Genomic DNA, 15,089 nt, shown 5'->3' on the forward strand with positions numbered 1-15,089 from the left:
AGCATCAGCGCCCCCCGAAGATTGAGTTCTCATTCGAGTAATTGTATAATGATAGTCCTAGTTGAAACACGGACCGTAATATTCAAAGTAAAACTGGGTATCGAGTTGAATCGAAAGGACAACACCGTCGCGAATTCCAAATGAGATTAACCTTCATGTCCTGCGCCAACTGAACCCGCCTCATCCTGCCACCACTCCATGAACGTCAGGATCCTCTTTGTCCGCTCCTGCGCCATTTCCCTTCCCGCATCCGTCTTCATCATGCCCTCGAGCTTGACGAGCTTCTCCTCGAAGTGCAAGATGGAGTCGTCCATGCTCCGCGAGCCCTTTGCGCCACCGAATGTGAAACAGCGGCCGATGCCCACAGCGCCGATGGCGTCCAGACGGTCCGCGTCCTGTACGACGGCCAGCTCCGGGTGCTCGGCGACCAGGGCGCGAACGCGTGCGGGGTCCTTGATCTCGCTGGAGTAGCTGACGCCAAGACAGATGGTTTGCACTCGGGCGGCAAGCTGTGAATCGGCCCCGAGGGTCTGCAGAACTGTGGATATGAGGGTTGAGGCGTCCTCGCCGGGTTGTAGGTACTTGCGGTCACCGACGTCGTGGAGAAGAGCGGAGAGGGTGATGGTATGCTTGTCCAGGGCAGGGTTGGAAGGGGATCGTGCGTGGATCCGGTGGGCGAGCGAGACGACGCGTTTGATGTGGTTGAAGTCATGGGAGGCGTCATACTTTGCCATGTAAGCCTCAACGTACTTTGTGACCTTGGCGACGAGTTCGTCATTGGTGATCGAAGTTGGCTCTGCCATTTTGGAGGTATTCTTGGGGCGGAAAAAACACGCAAGACTTTTGAGAAATCTCTAAATTGGCTGGGGATACGAATTCGTTTGAGAGAACGAGAAAGGAGAATGTCCCAGTCGAAGCCTTTTATCCACGGTGATTGCAAGACTTCTCGCAAGTAGATTGGTAATCCGTCTGGTTCCCTGAGGCTTGACTAGAGCACTTGTAGTTAATCCGAGGGGCCAATTTGAGGAGAGAGGGGCTGCTGCCTTGAGTTGTTGACTCAGACGGATGGTTTAGGAAGCTGGGTTGATGCCGACGCGAAACAAGAAAACATCGCGGTCAAGCTCCAGGGCCCTTGATGGGGCAGAACGCGCTATCACGTGATCTTCAATAGCTGTGGGTGGGGACAACGGCCGGAGTGGTCTCGGGGGAAGAGGGGGCGCGGTGCCTTCTCAACGGGCGATCCCGCTGTTTCCCGCGCCAGGTACTCCCGTCACCCACAAGACACACTGCCGACCTCACCACATCTTGACAGATCTTGGATGGCCAGATACTTGGAACGACGTCGGCAAAATATCTGTTGTGATGCTGTAACGCTTATGTCACACACAAAAGACGCCCAACTTGTCAGCCGACGGCAATCTCACCATGCTGAGGTCAGACCGCTTCACGACAAGAGTTACTGGTGAGACATCTGTCGGCATCGCCGCCTGGACCGGCTTCGACATCGCAAGTCACTGCTCGCCCGTTTGCCGTCGTCTCTACCAGCCTCCTTCCTTCATGGCAGAATAATGATTGCGATGAACTGTCCTTTTCGGGCCAGAATCGCTGCACCTGCAAACTAGATCCCAGATTCCAGGTACGATGAGGGAATATCACGGCGGCTTCCCACCCCGCCAGCGGGGCATGATTCTGTCCATGTGATAGACCTCACATACCCGCCGAGGCTAAAGGCCGTCGCATGCATGAAGCTCGGATTACGCACCTCGAAACTATGTCGAAGAGGGACAGCAAAAGATGCCGTTGCTCACATCTCATCCTCCGAGGTGTGGGTGGCTCAGGGTCACGCACACGAGCGGATGTCGAAGGCGGAGAACGGCAGTTTGTACTTGGCGGCCCGCACCACGATCGGCCATTTCAACAGACAGGCTACACCGCCAGGGCAGCCACGCAGTGTGGCACACATTTTAGAGTTCGCTGCCCCGTCTCCTGCGTCTTTTCCAGCTGCGGATCTCGGTAGTGTTTGATCTTCTCCAGGCCAAATTTGTGGAGTGTACTCGACGTTGCCTTGCCCACACTTTGATCTATCTTAAGCTTTATTGCCAGAGACTGGCCTCGACCTCTCTGGACTACCAGATGTCGGAATTCTCTGTCATCGTTCTATGGAAAGGCAGGTACGGAAACCGACCAACGAACCGGAGTGCACAGAAAAGTCTGCATGCCACTCAGAGAACCAGGAACGTGGCTATTGGCATCCAGTTTGCTTACCTCCCTTCCCACTCGCACGATCTTCGGAACTTCCCTGGTCAAGCGGCCGGCAGAGATCAACAATCCAATGAGGAAGAGCTTTCATCTCGGCGAGCTTGCGCATCTACATGCAGACCGCATGCATATTGACTCGGTGCATGATGCAGTATGTCAGTTCATTGATGCGGGCAGGCCGGCGAATACTGTGCGGTAATTGAACGATGGCTTTCCTGCTCATCTTGCACACACGAGAACGAGCCAATCCCCGCGGGACGGTGCTAAGAGGAGGGCTGGGAGCCTCGTGAGAGTGGTGATGCTTTCACAGAGCTGCATCGCCAGTTCAAGTCATGATTGGCCCGACCTGCAGCACATCACTTGGTGATGGGTGATAAGCGACCGGGAACAGAAGAGCAATGTGCGTGTGCTATTGGCCAATGAAGGCATGGATTTAGACGCCCAATGAAGCCGAAAAGGGCGGCGGGCTCAGAACCACAGTGGACGGAGGAACGTACCGTGCTCTAGTCCCGGGCGCCCCACTCTTTTCCTTCTATTTTCGCCGACGCTGTCCAGGAAACCCCTCTCCTTCACCTTGCTTAACCGCCCAGCTTGCAGACCTGGCCCATCCTGGCGACCATCTTGTGGTACCACTAAGGCAACGGGCAACAAGCAGCTTGGTTAGCAGGAACGAGATATGGGGACACCATGGAAAAGTGACGGCGACGGGGCCCTTCACAGAGAGCGCTCTCGTTCCTATTTGCTCACACACCTCGGAGAGCACACAGAGTGCCCATTCTTGTACGAGGGGAACCCCGGCCGGCTGATCCCCTCAACGTCGCCGCGGAGCACATCACCAGTGTGATATTGGTTGCTTGCATCGGCCATCCACAAGCATCGTCGTTCCCAGCGGCCTCCTCATTGGGTCGCCCGTCAAGTGACGCTGTATTTGCACACTCCACTAGTTACGCTGACAACTTGCCGTCCCCCCAGCCATGGGCGGCGCAAGTAGTACCGCATCTCAAGTGGCTTTCCCAACCCACCAGACGGGAGACGGAGGTAGAGGTGGTGGCCTCAACTGGGCCTCGCCTGGCCTCCAAGGACGGCCGCTCAAACCATATAATGGAAGCATCCCATCCTCTTCGTCTACCTTTCCTCTTTCTCTTCTTCAGCAAGCATTCAATCAACTAATTCCAGTTTTTCGTGTTCCCCTTTCCCTCCGTTTGTTCTTTCTTCTTTCCATAGAGCCGGTCTCTATCTTATTCGCATCCAAACTAATACCCAAGTCTTTTGAAAAAATCATCACCAAGTTGCCGGTCAACTTACCCCCAATAATCGGAAATCTGGAATTTCTTGCTCACACGCACATTATTCGCCAATACCATTACCACTTAATCGCAGCACCCATTTTCGAAAATCCGCAATAATGTCGTCCACTCAACTCTCCTTCTCCCTTCGTGTTTCCGCCGGTGTCAAGACCGTCCACTTGCTCGGCTCATGGGACAACTACGTCGGCCAGCTCCCCCTTTCCAAGGACAAGTCTTCCTCCAAGTCCGGTTCCTGGAAGGGCACCTTCAAGTTTGGCGGTTCCACACTGTCCGCAGGCCAACGCTACTGGTACTACTACATCATCGATGGCTACCACGTTGCCCACAACCCCAGCGTTACCTCTACCGTTGAGCCCACCACTGGCCGTGAGCTGAACATCCTCGACCTCCCCTCCAGTGGAAAGTCCAGCAGCAAGTCAAGCAGCAAGTCAAGCAGCTCCAGCAGCAGCAAGTCCTCGTCCAAGTCCTCTTCCCACTCCTCTTCCCGCAGCTCGCGCCACTCTTCCAAGGACAAGGAGAGCAAGTCCAGCCGCCACCGCTCCTCGTCCCGCGACATCCCCAAGGGTCGCCCCCTGTCCGTCTCCCAGATCAAGGCTCCCAAGCCAATGTCGCCTCACGCCACCCAGCACATCCTCAACAGCGACTACTGCGACGACGAGACCATCGAGGAGCTCACCGCCCGCTTCGGTGCCGCCGGCTTCGACGAGGAGGACATCGTCACCGACTTCTCCAGCTCACCCGTCTCTTCCACCGGCTCCAGCCTGTCCTACCGCTCCGACAGCTCCAGCCCCAACTCATCCCTGTCCGGTTACAGCACACCCGGCTCCGATGTCAGCACCTGCACCTGCGAGCGCTACGGCATCACCCGCAAGGGCGACCGCGTCAAGATCGACTGCGGCGGTGCCCGCTGCGGCTACGAGGATAGCTCTGACTGCTCCGACTCCGAGGAAGAGGAGGAGGAATACGTTCCCTCCACCCGCCGCCACGGCATCGTCGTCCGCTGAAGTGTCCAACACTGCCCTGGGAAGGGAACACTTAGAGAAATACACGAAGAAGAAGGCCCCATGTGGCCGTACATTCATTTCGTCGCGCGACGCGCCCCCGCTGCCGCCCGTGTTCACGGCGGTGGTCAGCCGGCGCTCGCCGATGGCTAATCATTGCATCCACCGAGGAAGCGGTGCGGCCGAGCCGGTCTCGGCCTGCCTGCCTCCTCGATTCCAATGGGTCGATGCTGCGACCCCACGCTGCGACCACTTGTCCGGGCCGCGCGTGACTACCGTTTCGTTTGTCATGTCTTCACTGACAACAACGGAGCATCTTCGCATCCCTCCGACGCAGGGAGAATGCGGGACCGAGACTCCAGGATGTGGAAAAGAAGCGCATCGCCGCTTCTGGGGATGGACCGTTATTGCGGCACCGGGCTGGGCTTTGGAAGGCCCGGGCAAGCCGCCTCATGTAGACAGCGAAGCTACCGCCACCGGCGGAATGAGTAGACGCCTACTGAATCTATTCATCAATGAACATAACCATAAACCGCATCTCATCGCTGTGACATGACTTTGCATTTTTGTTCATAGCTTATTTTCATATCGCGCTCTTAAATTCGTACACTGGCTGTAGTCGCCACGTGATATACCAAAGGTAAAGCAACTGGTGCAAGTACGAGTCTCCGCCGCCGTGGCAGTAGCCCTTCCGTGAAAACGTGTCGGTGTTCGGGGGAAAGATGCCTTGACGAAAGGCGGGGCTAATAACGTCACAAAGTTGACTGTGGGGGCATTTGCACCATGTACCGTAGTCCGCCCACTGGAGCTGGAGCTGGACCAGGGTCTCTTGCTGCTGGAACCCCGCGATGTCAGGAGCAGGTGCGGGGACTTCACCTCCTTTTCAGGTCACTTTTCTAAACCCTTCTGGCCTAGCTCAACCATTCTCCTACACTCCACAGCCTGGGGCTTCCAATTCATCTTCTTTTGAGCCCGTGAGAATTCTTTTCTACCCAGATATACCCGGCGTTTAAGAGCACAACGTCGCCTCCAGGTCCTCTTTGCTTCCAGGTATTCTACTCCTCCGAGACTGCCCCGCAGCCGTTCAGTCTCGCCAACCATGGCCGCCGATTACCCCATTGTCGACTCGCACATTCACCTCTACCCGGAGAATGAGATCGAGACACTTGCCTGGGCGAGCCCCGAAAACCCAATCGCGAAGCAGCGCTCCGTCTCCGACTACATTGCCGCGACTGGCTCCCCCCAAAACCTGAAAGGCTTCATCTTCCTCGAGACGGACCGCAAGCATGACCTCGAGGCCGGCGCCCGCGACGCTTCGGGATGGGAGTTCCCGCTCATGGAGGTCGCATGGCTCCGCCGCATTGCCGAGGGTAAGCCCCGCGACGGCGAGGGCCACTCCCCCGACCAGAGCGCATTGTGCCTCGGCATCGTTCCCTGGGCCCCTTTGCCTTCTGGCGCCGCGGTGATGGAGAAGTACCTCGATCATGTCAAGGATGTCGCCGGTGAACAGACCTGGCCCAAGATTAGGGGATTCAGATACTTGTTGCAGGACAAGCCTCACGGCACGGGCCTCACAGACGAGTTCATCTCCAGCTTGAAGCTCCTAGGCAAGCGCGGTTTCGTCTTCGACCTGGGCGTCGACCAGCACCGTCGGGGCAAGCAGCAGCTCGACGACGCATTGGAGATTATCTCTCGCGCCCACGAGGGTGTGCCCGAGGAGGAGAAGGTCACTTTCGTCATCAGTGCGTCCCGTCCCACCCCCTCCCCTTTCTTCATCCTGCAATATCCCCCCTGCTTACAGATTACAACCCGCAGACCACCTGTGCAAACCCGACCTCGGCGTAATCAACACCACAGACCCATCCTTTGTCCACTGGCGCACCGCAATTTACGCCCTCTCAAAGTGCTCCAACACGTACATGAAGCTCTCCGGTGGCTTCTCTGAGATGCCCGACTCCCTCAAGGGCCAGGACCCCAATGCCATATTCGAGGCCATATTCCCCTGGCTCGGTGTCATCCTCGCCACGTTTGGCACTCGACGCACAATGTTCGGCAGTGATTGGCCCGTCTGCACCGTCGGTGTCGACGAGGCCTGGCGCAAGTGGAAGCTCCTCGTCGAGCGAACGTGCTACATGGCCACCCTGGAGCCCGAGGACCAAGCCGCTCTGTTCGGCGGAACAGCTCTGAAGGCCTATGGTATTGACAAAATTTGAACCAAATAAATTGTCAAGTAGCGATAACGGAGAGTTGCTGGGGGTAGTGGATGGCCTGCTGCTGGGCTTCTTATGTTTAGAGAGAGACTTGACGATTTGACGTTGACGCTGAAATGAGTTTTAACAACGACAGAGTAGCTTTGTACACTGATACCAAAAATTACATGATACCTACCTTGTCCTCTACTTCGCAAATTCACGTTCCAGTCTTTCTGCCATTTCCAGGACTGTCACTTTCATCTTGTTGCGGCCCACTTGCTCCAAACATCGACTGTGGTGTAACCAATGTACACATTCAACTAATGTGATCGAAAAAATGTGGTATTGTTTGATTGAGAACGTAGAGTGAACGTCCCTGCAATCTATCCATATAAGAACATGCAAAGTCGGCACACAGCCCTCAGTGCTAGCTGCTCCGGGTTTTCCGTCATCGCCAAACTTGCCACATCTACTAACTTTGGCCCCCAAAACTGATATCATGAGGCGTCCGATAGAAGGATGCTCTGACTACTTCAAACATCCCCTTCACACACAACATTACCAACTGTGGATTCTCGGTATCAGATATCATCAGCATACGATTCCCAAAACTTTCCTCATTCATTGTGAATCCTGGGGCTCCAGACTTGACTCGCTAGGGTAATACTGTCTTCCCTTAATCAAATGGCCTTGTTTGGGGTGCTCCTAGAAGCCTTCAATGCCAGAGGCATTTGCAAAAGGCGAGTGCAGTCGTATTAGCATGTTTCTACAGATGAATACTCCCAGAAACACGAACGGCATTCGAAAACATTAGCCGGTGTTGGATCGAAGCGCCCTCTTGGCTTGGCGTGCTTTGCATTCAAGAGCGTAACCGGGCTCATTCGCCTTACGCCATTCGATGTATGCCTCGTAGCTTTGTTGGCCGGCCGCGTCAGGAACTCGTGGCTTGCGTGCGGCTCGAGGGCCTAGGCCAGAACCAAATGCAGTTGCTCCATTTGCGCTAAATGGCACATGATTAGGGATAGTTGGCTGTGTCAGACCATTTGAACCGTTGAGTTGAGGTCCAAGTCCAACAGGAGAAATGACTGGACAATTGGTCACCTGCCGACCGAATTCAAGTGTTGGCACGAATCTGTTTGCTTGCGGGAAATATCCAGTTGGAGGCAAAGCAGGGGCTTGTTGGTTGAGCTGCGGTCCGAATATTGAAGGAGGAATCCAATTCGCATCTTGAACAATCGGTGGCCCGAAACTAGAAGGTGGGTTTGCTGATGGAGTAGGTATGGGCGGAAACATGTTAAACGGATGTGTCGTTGTGGTATTCTGAAACCCAAAACTTGGAGTGATTGGGGGTGAAGGTGATTTTTGAATCAGTGATGGCTGTAGGGCCGAACTTGTGATAAGGGGGGCAAATTCCGACGGTTGTTTAATATACTGATGCTGTGCATTCTGAATGCCAAATCTCTGAATTGTATTGGCAACAATCTCGCTCAGGACTTGCTGCGGGGTCTCGTTGGTGGACTTGGATGGGATTCCATTACTCAGTATCTTCGTAAGAAGAGAGAGTGGGATATTGACAGACGTATCCTCTTCCTTTTCCGTAATGCTAGGGCTTTGCTTAGCGGTAGCCACCGAAAACTCCTTTGCCATAGGGTTCAGAGATCGAGTCTTGACTGGATGTATGGTATCGATGCATGAGTCTCCCGAACCGCCGGAGTTCTGCCTCGGACGCTCCCTTGCCGGGCTCTTCATCATCGACATTAATCGATTCTCTTGTGAAGAGTGATGAAGCTTTCGTAAGAGTTCTTGGAAACGATCAGCTTGATTGGGTGTAGGGTTCCTGGATGCCTTGATGTCCCGGCCATCTATGTTGACGATCGCGGGGTCATGTATAATAGCACTTTCGTTCCGTCCCGGTTGCTCGCGGATGTTCTTGAAGTGGTCTTTGCCGCTGAAGAAGTCATCCTTCTCGTACCTGCAAGTCTTTGTGAGGTCGATCATAGACGACTTGCGAGGTGTAACTCTGACACCTCTCAGCTGCTTCTCGAAATCGTGAAGTCCGTCGTCGCGAGTCTGAGATTTGAAACGGGTCGCATTCTTAATGCTGCGTATTTCAGCGTTGTTGAATATGCTGTTGTGTTCCTCACACCTGGGGTCGGTGCATTCGTGGATGACTACGTCCATGACGAGAGGGACAAGGTCCTGCTTCTAGTTGGACCGTTTGCTCCCAGCGACGGGAGCATCAGAGGCGGCATCACTGGCGGTGACCGTGACAGTATTGACGACTGCGCATTTGACCGTAGTAGGGACGAATTTGCTACCTCCAAATACCGGGTTGGTCGCGTTTCGCAGGATGCCGACACCGGCAACGGGCTTCCGCCAGTGGGTAGCTGGGTCAGCCATGTCAAAGTCAGTGACGGAGCCAGACGATTGTCGCTTCTTATGCATGCTGATATGTTGGATATTCTGATCATGTGGCATCAGAGGTCTGCGCCAATTGGTCGAGTTTAACGCCGTCGTGAGCTTTTCCATTTCAACTGTGTTGTAGTCAGTAAGGCACTTGATTTCCAGCCTGAACGAGCAAGGAGAATATTCACCGGACGTCACCGAGATCAGAGTAGTTGATTTGCAGTTATGAAGGAAGCGAAAGAGGTTGCAGAAGCTTGTGTATCGGTGAGTATGAACTTATGCGGAGCAATTGGGATGCGAAATGCAGTACCGACGTGAATGCTGGTGGAAAGAAAAGATTAATTTGTGGCTGAGTAGTGTCCGGGAGAGGAAGAAGTAGTTGAATTGCTGTGGTCGGAGTAGTTACAAGTGAGGTTCGCCCGAGTCCAAGAAGTGTCGCCTTGATTTTCTCAAGCGGAAGGAATCGGGGAAAAGTGGTATTGCGAGGCAGTGAATGCTTCGCATATATTCCGATCGATTGAAACGCTCGAAGACGATGCCGAGGTGGGACCGCTTCACCGAAAAGGATGACACAAGACGGAGCTTGTTTCGAAGCGGTACCGTGATGGAAGTTCCTTCGCTAATGTAGAAAGCATGCGCTCTAGGCTAAAGCCTGTAAGTCTGCGAAGATGTCCAAAAAGGGAGGGCTGAGGTTATGGGTGATGTGGACAGGCGATGTGGATGGTGAAGGGAATATGGGAAGCGAAGCACAGAGCAGTACATATGGAGTGCTTGTCTGTCTTGAATCACGTCGGAACTCTTGTTTCGCTATTGCCAAGGAGGAAGGAAGTCGCTACTACTCTACGCGATTCCTAAAGGGCAGGCTGGTTCTATCCCTGAAGGCTTTTTGTCACAAAGATGATGGCAGACGAATGTTCAGTCCAGCCACTGAATTCCGGACAAGTCGCTCCCTCTTTCCCGAAAGGTGGAGTTGCTTGCAGACATGAGATTCTGCTCCGTCGTCCCTTGTCTGATGTGATTTGCAAACTATCAAACATGGAAGGAGTCATATAGACTGCTGCAAAAGGCTGCGGTTGCGTCACCTAGACACACCTGCAGACACATCAGCAAGGACAGCTTAACAGCTTTCCTCTCCCTCATGTTTGCGCCCGAAAGCTCCGGTGCTTGTTCGTCACGCGAATAACATTTAGAGACAGGAAGTAATGAGGGAGGATATCAAATTCTAGCACGCTACCTGCTACGGAATAGTAGTAATGCTATCTTCTTCGTTAATAGAAGTTTGGCTTGGCTTCCAAAATTATCTCATAATATTCAGACCATAGCTGCCGCGGACGCCACCACCGTACTCTATACTTCAAGTATGGTTACACTGACTGGTTTGCCTGGCCAGAGAGGTATGCACTGAAGTGTCTCTGTATTACAATCGTCAGAAAGATCAAACCCCGAGATGAGCGGACGGAAACTTACCGCATTCCTCGTCTGAATGAAGACAGTTCCAGGGCCAGTAAACTTGCAGACCAGGCCCTCGCCCGATGAAAGGCCGGAGATGATACCCCCAGATGCGACTCGCTCCATGATGTACTTCACGTTCCATGCCACCAAATGGCCGTTGTCAACAACGTATTTCTCACCATCCAAAAGCTAGATACAGTTCAGCCACAGCCTTGTTTTTTGTTTCCGGATGATTCACTTACATCTTTCCGAATGATGGCACCGAAACTCGTGAGCCAGAGCAAGCCCGTGCCACTGATTTTGTACACGTACAGGCCCTCACCACTGAATATGGCCTTGCTGAGACCTTGACGCTTGTAGTCTTTGATAACACCCTGAGTCGATGCCAAGTATGCATCTTGTCCGACCGACCACGTCTCCTTGCCCGTAAGGCGCAAACTGGTAACGTCGCCGAGCATGGGAGGAGCGAGGAGAAGCTCGCCTGGCCCAATGAAGGTGGAACTAGCCAGCTCAGCGCCAGCTACAAGCTTCTTCATGCTGAACTTGAGCTGGCCCCTGAGCGTGATCGAATGTGACATTGCCACCATGACACCTGGCTTTGCCTGCAACGGGCAACCCATGGCCAGCTGGATGGTAAGAATGGTATTGCTGTCTCGGTGGCTGATGCGGTAGCTGCCGCCATTAAAGGTGCCGACATCGTCGACAGTCGCAGTAGCTCCTATGAAATGCGTCGTGGGGGGAGCACCTCCCACAAGATTGGCCGGGTTGCTGGTGTCAACCGGTGTTTCCTCCACATACTGTTTCTCTGGCAGGCTCGAAGCCTCAGGTGGGCCGTCAAAGGAGGGAGGCGGAGGGGAGAACTGGGGCTGTGATTCCTTGGTTTCTGGCTGCCGCAGTGGAAGCTGCGTCTGCTGCGTCTGGTGGTATTGCTGGTGCTGTGGAGAAGGCTGCGGCGACTGCTGAGGAGGCGAATGGTACTGATACTGCGGCTGCTGCTGCTGTTGTTGCTGTTGCTGCTGCTGTTGAGAAAGCCCGGGAGGCGGCGGATACTGTGGCTGTGCTTGCGCTGGCGACGAATTTCCTTGAGGGGGAGGCGGATATGCTCGCCCCTGGCTGGGGGATGCCTGATGAGGAGGGGGGTAGCTTGCAGCCTGTCCTGATGAGGCCTGGGGAGGAGGTGGATAGTTCTGGGGCGTGCTTGACTGAGGCGGAGGGGGGTAGTTCTGCGACTGCCCTGGCGAGGGCTGAGGCGGCGGAGGGTAACTTCCACTCTGGCCGTGTTGAGGTTGCGACGGAGGGGCAGGGTAGGAAAACTTGGTCTGGTTCGCAGGAGGAGATTGCGGCGGCGGAGGGTAGTTCTGCTGAGCATGACCTATGGGAACAGTTAGCTATAGGGCCAACGAGAGTCTCTATTCAATCGAAAAATAGAAAGAAAAAAAAAACCGTACCTCCCGATGGGGGGGCTGTAGATGTGGTCAGCGCAAGCTCCATTTCCATTTGGCGGGGCACACGAGCGACTCACGGGGATAGTACTGTCCAGACATGGCCAGAAAGTCGCGTCTCTGGGCGAGTTTTCGGGGTCGTGATGAGTATTACGATGGGAATACGCAGGCTTGCGCGATAATGACGGGGGAAGATGCCGAGGAGAGAGGTGAGATAATCTGCCGTTAGGTCAGTCGCCCGCCCAGTTGGTCGCATTGCATCGCATTGGTGCCCCGCACTTACAATGATCACAGTCTACGTGTATTGCAGAATACGGTGACACAAACGGTGGGATTAAGGGTATAACAAGACCAGAAACGTCTCTCAATCGATTATCGTCTCAGAATGCCCGAAGATTCCGAATCTGCATCCAAGGAGCAAAAGAAGAAGGGAAAAATTGGTTGCTAGAGGCAATGTGCGGTTCGGGGTTGAGCTCCATTAAAGAGGGAGCTTCACGCGCCGGAGCGATCCCAGCAGCTGCAAGCTCCGCCGGATCCCTGCCACGGCTTGAGGGTGGCCATGGTATGTGGCCGCATCGCCCCCAGCTTCCCGTTGGCTTGCATGGATGGTGCAAAAAGTGTGGTAGGGCAGCTCATGGGGATAGCTATCCTAAAGATTCTAATTCGAGCTGCGGGTTGGGATCTTGGCCCCTCGTCCAATCGCTGAGGGGCGCCCAGATGAATGGAGAGCCTCTCTAACGCTTTTGAGCGCCAGGTGAAGAGGGGCGGCGCTTAGAGTCGTCCAACGGCGACAGCTCCTTGCACCCAGTCTGGTAATCTCCCATGGCTTGTTCCGGCCATTGTTCAAATCTAACAACCATGGGATCTTTCGTGACCGATTCTCTACAGGTGTACTGGGACGGGTCGAGACAAGCTTTGCTGTTGTTCAAGGGCCCAATAAAATTCATGGGGAAACAAGGGATCCTGTAAACGGTTCTGGGACGTGACCCAGGAAAAGCCGAGTTACTTGTGCGCCTTTGGGTGAGACGGTAAAATTCCCAGGACATTCAAATCAAACACTTGAAATTTTGTCTGTCCTACTTATCTCGTCAGAAGCTCGAACATATCAAAGCTCCGTTCGTCGAGTCTGTGTCGGTCCGGCAGCCATCCGTGTGTTGTGGGGCCGGACCCGGACCGTCACGACAGTCATCAAGAAGAGGACCGAAGGGAACGAAAGCAAGAGGCAATAGAACAAAATCTTCAACGGGCAGATGAAAGAGGTTGGGAATTTTTATTCCTTTTCTCACCCACAACGCCTAACTAACGCCGAAGAGTCGTATTCTTTTTTATTTTTTATTTTTCAGTTTTAGAAGGGCATCTTCTCGTGCTTGAACGGCTTCTTGCCCTCGCCTTCTCCGTATGCCAAAGAGACCTGGCCCTGTCCTCTGATCTTGTACTTGTAGATCATGAGGCCCTCCAGGCCCACGGGACCCCGAGAGTGAATCTTGTTAGTACTGATTCCGACCTCGGTGCCGAAGCCGTAGCGCATGCCATCAGCCATGCGGGTTGAAGTGTTCCAGTAGACGCCGGCTGCGTCGACGGCAGCCATGAACTTCTCGGCGTCCTCGGAAGAGGAGGTGAGGATGACTTCGGTGTGCTTGGAGCCGTGTGTGTTGATGTGCTGGATAGCCTCGTCCAGCGAAGAGACAACCTTGACCGCAAGGTCGAGAGAAAGGAACTCGGTATCGTAGTCGGCGTCCTTGGCATCGACAACCTTTGCGGCAGCGTCTCCAGAGACCTTGGGCTGCAGCACGGCCTTGGACTTGGCGTCGCAGTGCAGTGTCACGCCCTTGGCGATCAACGCCTCCGCTGCACTGGGGAAGACGGACTCGAGGGCAGACTCCTGCACGAGCAGGGTTTCCAGGCTGTTGCACGCGGCAGGGTAGCTCGTCTTGGAGTCTACAATGACGTTCGCCGCCAATGATGGCTCGACCGAGTCGGTGAGGTAGATGGAGCAGAGGCCATCTGCGTGGCCCAGGACGGGGATCTTGGTGGACTCCTTGATGTAGCGCACCAGCTCGTTGGAGCCGCGGGGGACGACAAGGTCAATGTACTGGTCGAGGGCCAAGAGCTGGGGGATCACATCGCGGGTGGTGACAAGTTGGATAGCGGGGTTAGGGACCTTGGACTTGTCGAGGGCGGCAGAGATGACCTTGGAGATGGCGATGAAGGACTCGGTGGACTCCTTGCCTCCCTTCAAGATGGCGGCGTTGCCTGACTTGATAGCCAGGGAGGCGATGTTGGCAATAACCTCAGGGCGAGCCTCAAAGATGATGAGAAGAACGCCGATGGGGCAGGTAACCCTCTCCAGAATGAGGTCGTCATCCAGCTTAGTTCTCAGGGTGACCTTGCCGACTATTTCGTGTCAGAGTTGGTAACAAAGAATTTTGTAAAAAAAAAAAAAAAAAAAAAGGACGGTTGATAGGTATACATACCTGGGTCCTCCAGTCCCCTCACATCCAAGATGCCCTTGAGCATGTCTTCGAACTTGCCCTTCTTGCCCAGATCCAGGCGGGACACAAGACTCTGGCTCAATTGGCCGTCAGCGGCAGCCTTGCGGGCAAGCTCCAGATCGCTTGCATTGGCGGCCAAGATCTCATCTTTGGCATCGGCGAGGGCATCGTGGATGAGCGTGAGAGCGTCATTGCGGGCTTCGTCAGGGAGGGTTGCGAGGATGTGAGAGGCCGATTTCGCACCCTTTGCGGCGTCGGCGGGGGAGGCGCTGGTGAGGGACATGATGCAAATGTGTCCAACAAGGCTTACGATGTGATTAAACAAATGAGCTCGGGCGCAAGGCTTCTTGCACTTTCCAACTCAGGCAATCTGATCTGTATTATGAGTCAACGTGTGAATCTCACAACTGAGCCTGTAAGCTGGCAGAGGGCGCGCCACTTGGCGTTGCGGGTACCTAGTATGGTTCGCCGTGAAAATTTGGAGCCCCGCACTCGGAGCGCATGGCGGGAGGCGGGAGGCGGCCACAGAGCGCTTGGT

General features: G+C 54.5%; 5 protein-coding genes across 5 annotated transcripts; 2 read left to right on the top strand and 3 right to left on the bottom strand.

Annotated features, from left to right (window-relative positions):
• Positions 1 to 146: 146 nt before the first annotated feature.
• EsH8_V_000531 (HD domain-containing protein) lies at positions 147 to 803 on the bottom strand (the record flags this gene model as incomplete). Its single annotated transcript, XM_083273047.1, has 1 exon — positions 147 to 803. The coding sequence occupies one exon, from the start codon at positions 801 to 803 to the stop codon at positions 147 to 149; it is 657 nt and encodes a 218-aa protein (XP_083125762.1).
• Positions 804 to 3,664: 2,861 nt separating this feature from the next.
• EsH8_V_000532 (uncharacterized protein) lies at positions 3,665 to 4,570 on the top strand (the record flags this gene model as incomplete). The annotated part of the gene is made up of 1 exon (XM_083273048.1): positions 3,665 to 4,570. One exon carries the CDS (start codon positions 3,665 to 3,667, stop codon positions 4,568 to 4,570), a length of 906 nt encoding a protein of 301 aa, XP_083125763.1.
• Positions 4,571 to 5,666: 1,096 nt separating this feature from the next.
• On the top strand, positions 5,667 to 6,780 carry EsH8_V_000533 (amidohydrolase family protein; the record flags this gene model as incomplete). The annotated part of the gene is made up of 2 exons (XM_083273049.1): positions 5,667 to 6,309; positions 6,383 to 6,780. The coding sequence occupies 2 exons, from the start codon at positions 5,667 to 5,669 to the stop codon at positions 6,778 to 6,780; spliced, it is 1,041 nt and encodes a 346-aa protein (XP_083125764.1).
• Positions 6,781 to 7,569: 789 nt separating this feature from the next.
• EsH8_V_000534 (AIM24 family protein) lies at positions 7,570 to 12,161 on the bottom strand (the record flags this gene model as incomplete). Its single annotated transcript, XM_083273050.1, has 7 exons — positions 7,570 to 7,724; positions 8,151 to 8,905; positions 8,975 to 9,222; positions 10,633 to 10,806; positions 10,860 to 11,989; positions 12,066 to 12,080; positions 12,140 to 12,161. 7 exons carry the CDS (start codon positions 12,159 to 12,161, stop codon positions 7,570 to 7,572), a joined length of 2,499 nt encoding a protein of 832 aa, XP_083125765.1.
• Positions 12,162 to 13,404: 1,243 nt separating this feature from the next.
• EsH8_V_000535 (glutamate-5-semialdehyde dehydrogenase) lies at positions 13,405 to 14,834 on the bottom strand (the record flags this gene model as incomplete). Its single annotated transcript, XM_083273051.1, has 2 exons — positions 13,405 to 14,453; positions 14,534 to 14,834. 2 exons carry the CDS (start codon positions 14,832 to 14,834, stop codon positions 13,405 to 13,407), a joined length of 1,350 nt encoding a protein of 449 aa, XP_083125766.1.
• Positions 14,835 to 15,089: the final 255 nt, after the last annotated feature.

Source organism: Colletotrichum jinshuiense, chromosome 5 (assembly GCF_051148585.1).
Source record: "Colletotrichum jinshuiense chromosome 5, complete sequence".
Classification (NCBI taxonomy): Eukaryota; Fungi; Ascomycota; class Sordariomycetes; order Glomerellales; family Glomerellaceae; genus Colletotrichum; species Colletotrichum jinshuiense.